Genomic DNA, 12,208 nt, shown 5'->3' with positions numbered 1-12,208 from the left:
AAATATGCCAAAAACATTCAGATAAACCTTTTTGTCATTTTGATTGTTGACGTGAAAATGGAATTTCTGTTACTTCACAGAAACTCAGCAGGCTGAACTCACAGCCCAATGTGGCCCCTGTGCTGAAGCTCCTACATTCCAAGCCCCCTAGTAGAGTACCATCTGCCTGCCTCTAAAAGGTATGACACATTCTGTTCCAGTGCACCCTATCCTTTGATGTTCCCCTCTGAACTCTCCAAAGTAGCATATGTCATCTTGCTACGTACAGGTAGAGCCCTTGCTTATGCCACTCCTGTCTGAGAGAACAAGCCCATCATGTCTGTCTCCTCAGACCTGTTTGTGGCTGCAATGCATTATGCAGTTGAGTTCTGCAGTCCGGCTTCATAAAAAGGCTGGAATGTGGAGGTGCTAATGGCTTCCAGTAAGGCATAAGTGATGAGATCAAGGGTGAGCGGGACACTCAAGAACTGCCCTCCACTCTCAAGAACCTAATCGAGCAGATCCTTAAGCTGTACAACCAGGGAGTGGAAAACATTGCATACCCCCAAACCAGTTTCAACCATCATGGCCATGGCCAATCTCTTGGTTCTAGAAAAGTCACTCAGTAGATTTGGCTCCCAATGTTATTACTGGGTCAGTTTGTTGAAAAAATTTTAATGCTGCTCTTTCAGGCTCTTCAGACTGTGTCAAAGACCTTCGGCTGGATACCACCCATCCTCAAGCAGCCTGTTTACTCTTTCTTGTGCAGAGCAGACAGCCATGAAAGAGAATAATTGGGGAGGGATTTTCACTGAGGTTAAATATGGACTTCCAACTCACCAGCTGTAGTAGAAGGATTGGGGCTTTTGTCTCTGCTTAGACCTCCCAGGCCTAGGCAGTTAAGGACTACCCCTGCCGCTCATGACCTTGGCCTATAGGGCATTGCTGCACGCTTCAGTTTTTAACAAGCTGGACCAGGGCAGTGCCTACAGTCTTATTTGTGTTTAGCACGTGGATGAATGGAGAGAAGCATTTATCACCCTCTTAGGCTACTACAAATATCTGGTCATGCCCTTTGGGCTAAAGAATGCATCTATTTGAAATGTCATCCACCTCTCTTTTTGTGAACCATGTTTACTGTAGGAAAAATGAAGATGACGATAGGAAAAAAGGGGGTAAGACGTCCCCCTGATGAATCTTAAATCATTTCTCATCTATGTTTTACAGGATGAGTAATTTGTCATCATTTCCAATCATTGTATTTTTTTATTTTTTTTTTTTAGAAATGATTAATCAAATTACAGCATGAAAAATATTTAAAATGAAATCAAAGCTGATCAATTTATGCCTTAATGACTCCTTCATTTTAACAAGCTGAATTGGCAGAAACAAATCACAGCAAATTAGAAACACTTGAAATGTAAATTCATTTATTAGTTATTGTAATGATATAAATTACATGATGGCATTATCTTCATTATTTCTAATGATTGTGTACTGTACAAATTAAAACAATAATAATTTAAACTAATATAGGGGTTGACTTAAATTTGATTTTGATAATGATTCCTAATTCTAGGTAAAAATCATTATAGCTAGCATACAATACTAATTCTCACTAGCAAGTATGGTGAAGAGCTTTGTGGATTCATGAAGGCTAAACAACAGGGTAATCACTAAGGTACTATGCTAAAGGGGAGCTTTAAATTTGAAATTTTCACTTCAAAGAATAAGGCATATTTTCCCCGCAATACTAAATTTCTTTCTCTCTGCACAACACCTCACTACAATAATTTGTTTTAAACAAACAAATAAACAAATAAATAAATAAATAAATAAATAACTATTCTTGTACAAATGCTCAACTATATATGTAAATATATAGATCACAATTATTCTAAGACAAAAATATATGAGCTGACTCAGGCCCATTATGTGACCAGTAGAGAAACGTAGAGGTGGGGAATTCGTTCTAATAAACTAAATAAATAAATAAATAAATGAGTAAACCATTAGAACCATTGAAAGAAACCATCAATATTTTCTGGCACCATGTCAAAACATGTTCACTGAACTAGGTAGATTGAAATATAGAAGTTTTATAAAGAAGTTGACATTCTGTAAACTGACACACTGCCTCATAAATTACAGAGCACATCACCGCTGTTTTGCAGTATTCACTGAGCAACTGATACCGTCCCAACAGAACATGCATTTAATTGAAACATTAGCAACAATAAGTCTCTCTTTTGATGTAGCTGCCTCCATTTTGTCTTTACCTGTCTACAAAGCAGTTTTTACCTTTCAGAGGTGATGTCAAACTGATGTGCCATGCTAAGAAAAACAAAGAAACAATAGATTAGTGACATATACTTTCAGTATTGAAGAGAACCGGTTTAGAGACACGTTTAAAGGCTCACAGCCAGAGAAACATTCCACAATGTGTAGACAACAGATACGTAGCACAAGATTACAACAGAAGAAACTGCTGCTTCATGGGTTTAACAAAAATAAATTATATTAAAAAATCAAATTGATGTAACATTATATGCTACAAACAGCCAATTAAAGTTTAATATGACTAAAAATAGACTGCATATCTTCAATTATGATTAACAACAGAAATTGCATCATCATTTCACTTTCTGACGGTAGCCCCTCAGTCTTAAAGACCAGTGTTAGGTTTTTGTGTTTGTTTTTTATATAAATATCTAATAAATTAATGTAAAAAAGAGCAATAACTTTAAATCCTTACCTGAGGAGAGTTTCAAGCTGAAAAGGCAAGGACTGGAAAGTTTAGTGAAGGAATGAGGGCACTACTGGTCCTTTTGTACCCAGGGAACGCCTAGTTTTGCTGTGGGCTGGACTGAGAGAAGTGAAAGTAAACTCTGCTCTTATAAAAGTGAGCTTGTTTCTTTTTCCCCATTGACTGCTCTGAATCCTGACAGGAGCGTTTCTCTGCTGTTAGAGAAATGGAAGATTCGTTAGTTTATATCGCTATAGATTTTGGCACAGCGTTTACCGGTTACTGCTTCAAGTTTATAGAATCAAAACAGATTCGGCAGCCTAAATGGGGTGAAGAGTACGGTCTGAACACTCCAAAAACACCTACCTGCATTTTGTTCGATGAAGATGAAAACTTTCTAAAGTTTGGCTATGATGCCGTCATGGCATACACTAGACAGATCCGGAAAAATGAAGCAAAGAAGCTTCTCCTCTTTGACAACTTCAAAATGGAGCTTTTTGGCAAGGTAGGATTTATTTAGGTACATATTTGTTACTGTTTCATATTTATAACTAAATGAACAGGTGGTCATCCACAGTTTCTGTATTTATTTCTCAGGAATTACACAGAGACTTTATGATGACTGCCAAAAACGGGGAAAAAATGAGAGCTATGAAAGTGTTCTCTGAGAGCCTGAAATTCATGAAAGATCACGCCCTGGATATGATTCAAAGGCACACATCTGGAGTAAAGTACTCTGTCTCTGATGCTACGTGGGTTTTGACAGTTCCAGCCATTTGGAGTGCAGCAGCTAAACAGTTTATGAGAGAAGCAGCTACAGAGGTGAGTGTGATGATATAATGTAACACTTGATATTAAAACTACTGTGATTTTGGCTATAGTATCCAGCATTACCCCAGATTATGAAGAGTAATGTGTGAAATGTTTGTTTAGGCTGGTCTGGTGTCCGAATCTGAGCCTGAAAGACTGGTCATAGCTCTGGAACCAGAAGCTGCATCTGTGTGGTGTAAACAGCTCCCAAAAGAAGGGTTTATGGAAGGAAATCTTACAGAAGAAGAGACAATAGAACAAGTTCCAGGAACACAGTACATGGTGGTGGACTGTGGAGGTAGATACCAAACTGTTTTGCACATAAAACTCCACACTTCACAATATAACAATACATTTTTTTAGAGCAAGTTATTAATTTAATACGTTTATATAAAATAAATTAATAACTTGCTATAGGTTTTCATTCCAACAAAGCAGAAGAATGCCTGACCAAAAGTTTGAAGACTAAGACCAACTGATTAAACAAGTGAAATCAGGATTCAGGTCTGCTTACAATGAAACACTGCAGCCTTGTGTGTAAGACTGGACAACCCTGATCTGTTGTTCAGACATAAGACTTACAGGATTAATTTTACCAGTGAAATGTGGTGTTTGTTTGTTTTTGGTGATTCTGACCTGTTATACTTTCTCATTTTAGGTGGAACCATTGACATCACAGTGCATGAGGTGGTGGAGGGGGGTCGTCTAAAGGAGCTGCACAGGGTATCAGGAAATAACATGGGGGGACAGACAGTGGACAAGAACTTCAAATCATTCATCAGAGAGAGCTTCTCTGAAAAAGTGTTTGATGAGTTTGAGAAAAACTATCCCAGTGAGCTGCAGCGGTTGATGTATGATTTTTCCATCTGTAAACGTTATGATGGAGAGGTGTTGGTGCAGTGTCCATTTAGTTTACAACAGATAGCCAGTAAAGAAGATGACATAGAAAATTATTTTGAGGGAAACAGTGATGCTGAATGGGAAAGTGGACATATACTTCTCTTAGGGGCAAAGCTGAGAGCTCTACATGAGGATAGTATCAGGGGCATAGAAAACCTGATGAAAGAAATTCTGAAAAAACCCACACTGAACATCAGACACATCTTCTTAGTTGGAGGCTTTGCCCTGAGTCCTTACGTGAACAGGTTTGTCAAAGAGAAGTTTGGGTCGAAGTATAAGGTGCTCTGCCCTGTAGATGCTCAGATGGCCGTTGTGAACGGAGCTGTTATGTTTGGCATGATGCCGAATGTGGTGGAATCACGGATCAGTGTTTTCACTTACGGGATCGCAGTTGTGCACTTTTTTGATAAGATCAAACACAAGGGCAAGAGCAAATATGTCAGTAAGGATGGAGTTCAGTTCTGTGATGTTTGCTTTCACTGCCTAGTGAACAAGAACGAGTCAGTTCCTTTTGATGAAGCTGAACAGTACATATTTAATGCACTTGAGATAGACCAAAGAGAAATGCACTTCAGTTTTTACTGCACTGAGAAGGAAACCGCTGAGTTTATAGATGAGGAGGGAATGATGAAGATCGGATCTTTAGCAGTGTCAATGCCAAAGATCTCACAGGGCAGGAATCGTTCAGTAGTCCTTGAAATCAAGTTTGGTTTCACTGAGATGCAGGCAACTGCTATAGACATTGATTCTGGTGAGACCACTTCAGTCAAAATGGACTTCATGTCCAAGTAATTAGTTTGATTCAGAAATGTGAAGCACTTGTATTACACTTTCTTCTATTGATGTATATCAACTTATTTCCAGAAATTAAAAATATAGTTGACCATAGGTTCAGCATTGTGTAAAATGTAATTATATTACAGATCGCAATCTAATATACTGGTGTGGGGATTCCTAATTAATTGTGCAGTTTGAAACTTGTAAAATGCATATAGTTAGAAGCACTGCTTGTTGTTATTTTTTTTAGTATTCACACATATATGGTAAAGCCTTTGTTGTAAACCAAAAGAGATTTGGAGATTTAGAAGAAATCTTATGTATTACAAATCATGTATGTATGAGGTCTTGTGTTTCTGACAATGCATCAAAAATATAAAGCATGAAGACATTGCATTGTGCTGTATTATATATTGTTTTTCACCCTCTTGTTCTCATGAAGTATCTTAGTGCAGTCTCTATAGCAGGATGGACAGTCAGCAGAACATGATGAAAAGGGTTTATGTCTGAAAGCATTTGGAGACAGTTTAATGGTGTTAAAATGTATCCATGAAAATATTGCATATTATAAACCCATGTTAAAAGAAAATCTTGGAAAAAATAAAATAATTACCTTCAAGAATTCAACTCTTTTTTTTGTCAAAATATTTGAGGAATCACATCCTTTTCACACACACACTTATCCTTCTAGGTTGTGGGGGTGCTGGAGCCTATCCCAGTGTTCATTGGGTAGAAGGCAGGAAACACCTTGGATAGGTTGCCAGTCATGTAGGGCACATCCTTTTCAGAAAAACAGTATTGTAACAATAATTTCAGTTAGAAGACTGCGTTATGTCTATCAGACTACCTTCATTTGACTTGACTCATCTAAGCAATAAAGCATATTATGAAGTCAAAATGTAATGTCAAAAACATTGAAAAATCTAATTATAAAGTGACAAAAATCCAAACAATTTTGTATATTAAATTCTTCAAAGTATCCTGCTTTTTGTCTTGATGCAGCTGAGCAAACTCAACTGGCTTTATAAGGCACCAACTGGGGTGCTTTTCTAGTACCCTTGAAGATGTTTGTAGATATGTTGAACTACTGTTTACTGCTCAAATCTACTTGTTGAGGGAGCATCACTTCCTAGTTTAAAAATGAGTTTGATCAGCCTGTTCCACAGAGGTCCAAAAAAAGCAAAAGTAAATTAAGCCTCACTGGCAGGGGTTGTGAGTGGGCTGATACTGAGGAATGAAAAGAGATCCAAATGTCACGTTTGTTCCTGAAGTGCAGTTTATGTTCTCTACGGTAGACGTGGCCTCATCAGTCTCGCTGTCCAGGGAAGCTCCATCAGCCCCCAAGTTCCATGTTGCACACTTGTCAGAGTCTTTAACCACAGTAAATAGTGTATTGTTTAATGTTGTCCGTACTACCATGGCCTTAGATGGGATACATCACCTTGTAGTCTAGCTGCCTCTCAGTCTACAGCTGCATGACTGTAGGTCTAGCCCCTATTTCAAACTGATTTCTGTGATTTAGGGGTATGCGTATTACTGCCCCAGACCTACCAGTCCCTGATCTGGGTCCAGTCCTGGTCCAGCTCCAGTGACTACAAATGATTTGGTCCAATTACCTTGTTTAAATCTTGTCTTAGTTTCTGTTCACTGATTCAATTTCTAATTCAGTTACACTAGTGTTGAAATATCTTATCCACAAAGGGCCAGTGTGGCTATAGGTTTTCATTCCAAACAAGCTGAAGCACATCAGATTCTATTTATTAAATTAGTTGGTCTCAAACAATTGATGAAAACCTAAAGCCATACCAGCCCTCTGTGAATAAGACTGAACACACCTGATCTACTGTTACTGATTGAGCACCTATCTTATAGTGCATGGTATGATTACTAATCCAGAGTCCAGAACGACTTTTTTCCTGGATGAGTACCAGCAAACACAAACATCAGTATCAAGAATGGCAGTTGTCTGCCTTGAGTAATGATTCTCTGGCCAATAAATGGTCACACTATTTATAGTTCCACCCATGTATCTGTCTTAGCACTCCTGTTACCCTTTTTTTATTGGCTAGCCGTTGTACATACATCCAGCTTGTTTCCAGACCAAGAGTGTCCAGTCCACAAAGAGCTGGTGTAGCTGCAGGTTTTTCTTCCATGAAAGCAAGGGCACCTGACCAATTGATAAAAGACTGAGACCAACTGATTTTTAAAGTAAAATCAGGTGAGCTCCAGTTTGTTTTGTATGAAAACCCACAGCCACACCATTCCTTTGCGGAAAAAACTGGATACTTCTGCTCCAGATCCTTGATCCAGGGGGTTAAGGGGTTAATTCAGGAGTGTCAAACTAGGCCCCTTTTAGGGCATCACTGCAGAGACTTTCTGTCTTCTGTTATTACAACTCTCTCTGTTTATTGGGTTGGGTATCTTCTGTTCAAATATTATCCACCACTGTTGTGTGAAGCTAAAATCACCATCATTCTCTGAGAAAAACTTTGTTGCTTCTCTAGAAGATCATTTGTCACTTGCCTCAATCTCTCATATGTAGTACTTTATCTTTTTCTCTGAAAGCTTCAATTTCCATCTGCACCTTCTGTGATGGTATGCATAGCCTTGTTACTGGAGCTTGGGAGAACAGCTTAACCCAAGGCAACAGCCTAACTCATGGGGCAGGAGTTGCACTTGGTGAAGCTTTCACTAACTCTAGTTTGGCTTGGAAGTATTCTATTTTGGCCCTTTAATACGTTCTCAAAAATTTAATATTTGTGAAAGGCTGTTGTCCAGCTAGTTTTGCATGTCCAGCATTTTTGGAGGGACCCATACACTGCTTTTTATTTTCTAGCAGTTCCAGAACTGTGTGTGCATGTTGAGGCACCAAAACACATGAAGTTAAAATGAAAGAAAACTTTCACAGTAACAGAACATTTACATCTTATAATGAGATATACTATGTAACATGCAAAAGAACAACTTTATTTACCATCAGACAAGCTTTAAGATAACTAGGCTGCCCTTTCTGTTGAAATCCAGGCCTTTCTACATTCCTTTTTCTTTTACATCCTTTTGCATGACACGTTTCAACATACATGTTGGAAACATTTTTGAGATAATGTTAATAATGAATAATGAGATAATGTTGTCTCGACTGATGTGTGCGGTGTCACTAAGATGTTTCCTTTGATGAATGTTTCTAGAGAACCGGCCATTTCCTCATGATTAATTACCCCATTCAGCTCCAGGTAGCTACAAGGAAGGACATGGAGAATGAGCAGCTAAACATATACAACTACTTTTAAATCATACTTAAATTTTTATTAAATTTCATTACTCAGCACTTCAAATGACACAGGTTTAAACCTTAGATATGAGATATGAAAGTGTTTAAGATGATGTTCACTAGTTTTGCTAAAATAATATTTTACTCTTCTAGGCAATTCTTACCTCTCCAGAAAGATACTTTGTAACTCATACACATTTCCAGTGAAATATTTAAAATATTTATTTAGTTTGAAGATTTTTAAGACTTTCGCTATTTTCAAAATCTATTTTACTTTACTGAAATAATCAATGAAAACATGAAAAACTTTATCATGTCTTCATACCCAGAGGTTTCACAAGAACCATGCCACATTTTAGACATTCAAGCCTTTCTTCATTCCTTTCCCTTTTACACACATTCCATTAAAATATCAGAAAAATCTTAGATAATGAGGTCAGATTTGGTTGACTGCTACATGCACCTATAGAACAGGTAACTTCAGTATGACAATATATTCCAGTTTTAGTCTACTAGGAGTTCATTGAAGCACATGTGGAAATAGAAATGTACATAATTTCAGTCAAACACCAAACATATAACCAGTATCATACATGTTGATGCCATGCAGAATATGACTAGAAGCCAAGTCATTGTTTGAACTATATTTGTTGATCAATGGTAATTATTAATGTCTGAAAGTATTTAAAATGCTGATGAACAATAGGAGAAAATGAGCCCTGTACAGTAGCCTAATCAAACATGAGTTTAAAACCAGCTTTTTTTTTTATAATAAAATTATTGTCCACCAACTGAGCTGCAAGAGCTCCTATGAAGCTGCCTCAGTTGAGTGCTGTGGTGTGGATGCTTATGATGGGTTGACAAAAACTTGTCTCACAACAATCAGTTCATGACAGAATTTTGTCAGAAATTATGTGAATTCAATTCAATGTGATAAAATATTTGAAACGATTTGCTGCTCGGGGCTACATTTTGAGATGATTGTAGTACATTTCAATTTTTTTACTGTCTTATATAAAAGATGTACAAGACCACTCTGCACACTTCATCGACCTTAAAAAATCTGTGTTGTATATCCTGTGGAATCTATGAATACATGGACAACTTTACTGTTTTTCTGTATCAATGAAACTAAGTTTCATAATACATACAGTCACAGGTTTCACAACAGCTGCACTTATCTGTCTACACTGCTTTCTTTTTTGCTTCTGTCTGCATCTTGCAGATGCAGCTCACCTGTTGTGAAAGCTGATATGTGTGACAGAACACATATCAGGACAATCTCTGATCATGAGACAACATTCAGCAGACACATACTGTAAGACTCAGGTTTTCTTTGGTGCATGTTGGCTTATCTGGCTACAATCAGTTTCAGACAGAGTTGTTGGGGTCAGTCTGTCTGTGCTCAAAGTCAGCGTGGATTCAGGCATAAAACATCATCAGGCCATGTTTGTTTATTGTCAGAACTAAATTTTATTCCAGATTAACATGTTTTAACTTTATCTTTACCAGCTTCACTAAAACAGGATTTAGCTCTACTAGATACAAACCTTTATGGTTTTAGTGGATAGATAATCATAATATAGAATAATTGTGCTTTCTTATTTCAGTGATAATAAAACCAAAATATTTATCTGGCCAGTTTGCTTTACTTTCCTGTCTTTCTTTGATAATGAAACTGTTTCATAGTAAATACAGTTACAGCTTTCATAACAGTTAAGCTGCACTCATCTGTCTGCATTCTTTTCTCTTTTGTGTTTTTTTTTGTATCATTCACATTCTTTCAAACATATCAGAACAATCTGAAGATAACTTACAACTGACACATTTTCTTTGTGCATGCTTACATGAAAAATGCCTTTTCTGCCTATTTTATTACTTAAGCTTCAGATACATTTAATAAAATAATTTTATATTTCAAAAATTTATACAGAATATTGATGCATATTGAATATTGAGTTTTTTTATGAGGATGATTCCTGATTCTCTAAATGTACCTGATTTGTAGATCTAAAATGTGTAAGAATTTTTTAGAATGATTTAAAGCCACTTCACTAAGGTGATATTTTGCTTTTGTAGAATTGTGGGATTTTTACAGGCAGGGGTGTTTAATGTAACAGAATATGGAAAAAAAGGAGATTTTGTTACTATTTTAATCCAAAAATGGAATCTTTTGAAATTTCGCTCAATTCTGTCTTTATCTCAACAATATAAAAATGTATTTTACCTGTGAGGTACCATGTTTTATTTAACCCGTTAAAATTCCAGTCTTATTACATACTAACGCTTATTATTCAGTAAATTCAGGGACTTCAGTGCAAACTGGCTGAGCTATTCTCAGTTATAGAAGTGTGCAATAAAACTTTGGGCCTGTCAGCCTGTGAGGGGTTAATGAATGGCTTGTGACTGTTTCTTAATAAATAGACACATCTTCACAACAGCCAAGCATTCAGACAACAGTCATGTCTTTCTACATTCCTTTCTGCTGTATGTTTTTCAGTATCACATGTTCTCTATCAGAACAATCTTTGAGATTTTTCAGTTGATATGTGCAGTCTGTCTATAAGGGTTTCTTTTGTGTGCATTTGTAGAAAACAGGACATGATTAAATATTTAAATTGCTTTACACTTTATGTCATTATGTCTAGCGAGTGAAAACATCTCAAATCTAGTCAAAATATATAATATTTCTCATTATCAGATTGTTGTAATAATACATTTATTTAATTATTTCTCGGTTGTTTTACTTGTTTATGGTAATTTGATCTTACAAAAAGTCTTATTCCATTGGCAGTTAATTGTTTCAAGCTCTATGTCTTGAAATGAAACATTAATTTCAAAGAATGTTCTAAAAATTTGTTTGCAAATGTTTGATAACTTCAAAGTATTTTTAAAAAGATAACTGTAAACCGAACCTAATGTGTAAATGAGAGTGTTGTCTAATTAAACTTATACAAAAGTTGTTTTTTTTATAATCTTCCCATAAAAAAGCTCATTTTCTATCAGAAAGGCTTCATAACAGCCAGCATGCACTTTAGACAACATTCTTGTTTTTCCACATTCCTTTCTGTTTTACATCTTTCTACATCACACAGGTTCAATCACACAGAATGATCTCTGATCACGAGAGAAAGATTTCAGCGTAGGTTTGTAGAGAAAAGGTCATTTCTGCACGATTTACTCCAACTTTAGGTTCCAGGCAGGTTTAAGGAAGAACATCTAGAGTTGGAAATGCACTTTGATCTTTCCTTCATTTCTGAGAATTGTGTCTGCAGATCATCAGAAAACAATCAATAATCCAGCTACAATATGGCTGCAGATTTGCCTTCCACATGGAAGTGAAATGAAAATATAACAAAGCTAAAGTGCATGTAAACTGCTCAGACGTCTTGGTAATTTTAACAAATGTAACAAAAATTTGGACAAAACACGGAGTTGATTACAGTAGTAATATTTCAACTTACAGACAGTGCTATTACAAGTGATTACAACAAAAGATGGATGTAGATATACAAGTGTACAGCAACACAATGTGCCATCTCTGCAGATTTCATCATGAGGCAATGAACAAGTGAGTTCATGCCAAATGTTCAACCTTCTGAAAGTTAATTGTCCATTGGAAAACACTGCTTTTTGAAATGGTGAGTATCCCTTTAGTCCATTTATGGGCACATTACACTTGCCAAGCTTTTTTTAAATGTTATAGTGCTCCCTATTAAAGTAAG

At 36.5% G+C, this 12,208-nt stretch overlaps 2 protein-coding genes across 2 annotated transcripts in view; one reads left to right on the top strand and one right to left on the bottom strand.

Annotated features, from left to right (window-relative positions):
- The window catches only part of LOC118811018, a 60,196-nt gene extending 57,436 nt beyond the window's left edge, over positions 1-2,760 (bottom strand). The window contains exons 1-2 of the mRNA XM_036575213.1: positions 2,735-2,760; positions 2,259-2,313 (exon numbers count right to left, since the gene is read on the bottom strand). The gene's annotated coding sequence lies outside the window, so the exon portion shown is untranslated. The remainder of the gene's footprint in view (positions 1-2,258; positions 2,314-2,734) is intronic.
- Positions 2,761-2,925: 165 nt separating this feature from the next.
- LOC118810976 (heat shock 70 kDa protein 12A-like) lies at positions 2,926-5,293 on the top strand. Its single transcript, XM_036575160.1, has 4 exons — positions 2,926-3,230; positions 3,323-3,547; positions 3,659-3,833; positions 4,194-5,293. The coding sequence occupies exons 1-4, from the start codon at positions 2,952-2,954 to the stop codon at positions 5,225-5,227; spliced, it is 1,713 nt and encodes a 570-aa protein (XP_036431053.1). The 5' UTR covers positions 2,926-2,951; the 3' UTR covers positions 5,228-5,293.
- The last annotated feature ends 6,915 nt before the right edge of the window (positions 5,294-12,208 follow it).

This window comes from Colossoma macropomum, unplaced genomic scaffold (genome assembly GCF_904425465.1).
Source record: "Colossoma macropomum unplaced genomic scaffold, Colossoma_macropomum, whole genome shotgun sequence".
Taxonomy (NCBI): Eukaryota; Metazoa; Chordata; class Actinopteri; order Characiformes; family Serrasalmidae; genus Colossoma; species Colossoma macropomum.
Note: the sequence above shows the minus strand (reverse complement) of the source record. Positions and strands in the feature narration are given on the sequence as shown.

Coding starts and splice junctions, on each gene's coding strand:
- LOC118810976 (XM_036575160.1), top strand. CDS start 2,952: ATGGAAGATTCGTTAGTTTATATCGCTATAGATTTTGGCACAGCGTTT. Junction 3,548..3,658: donor TGAGAGAAGCAGCTACAGAG/GTGAGTGTGATG, acceptor ATGTTTGTTTAG/GCTGGTCTGGTGTCCGAATC. Junction 3,834..4,193: donor CATGGTGGTGGACTGTGGAG/GTAGATACCAAA, acceptor TTCTCATTTTAG/GTGGAACCATTGACATCACA.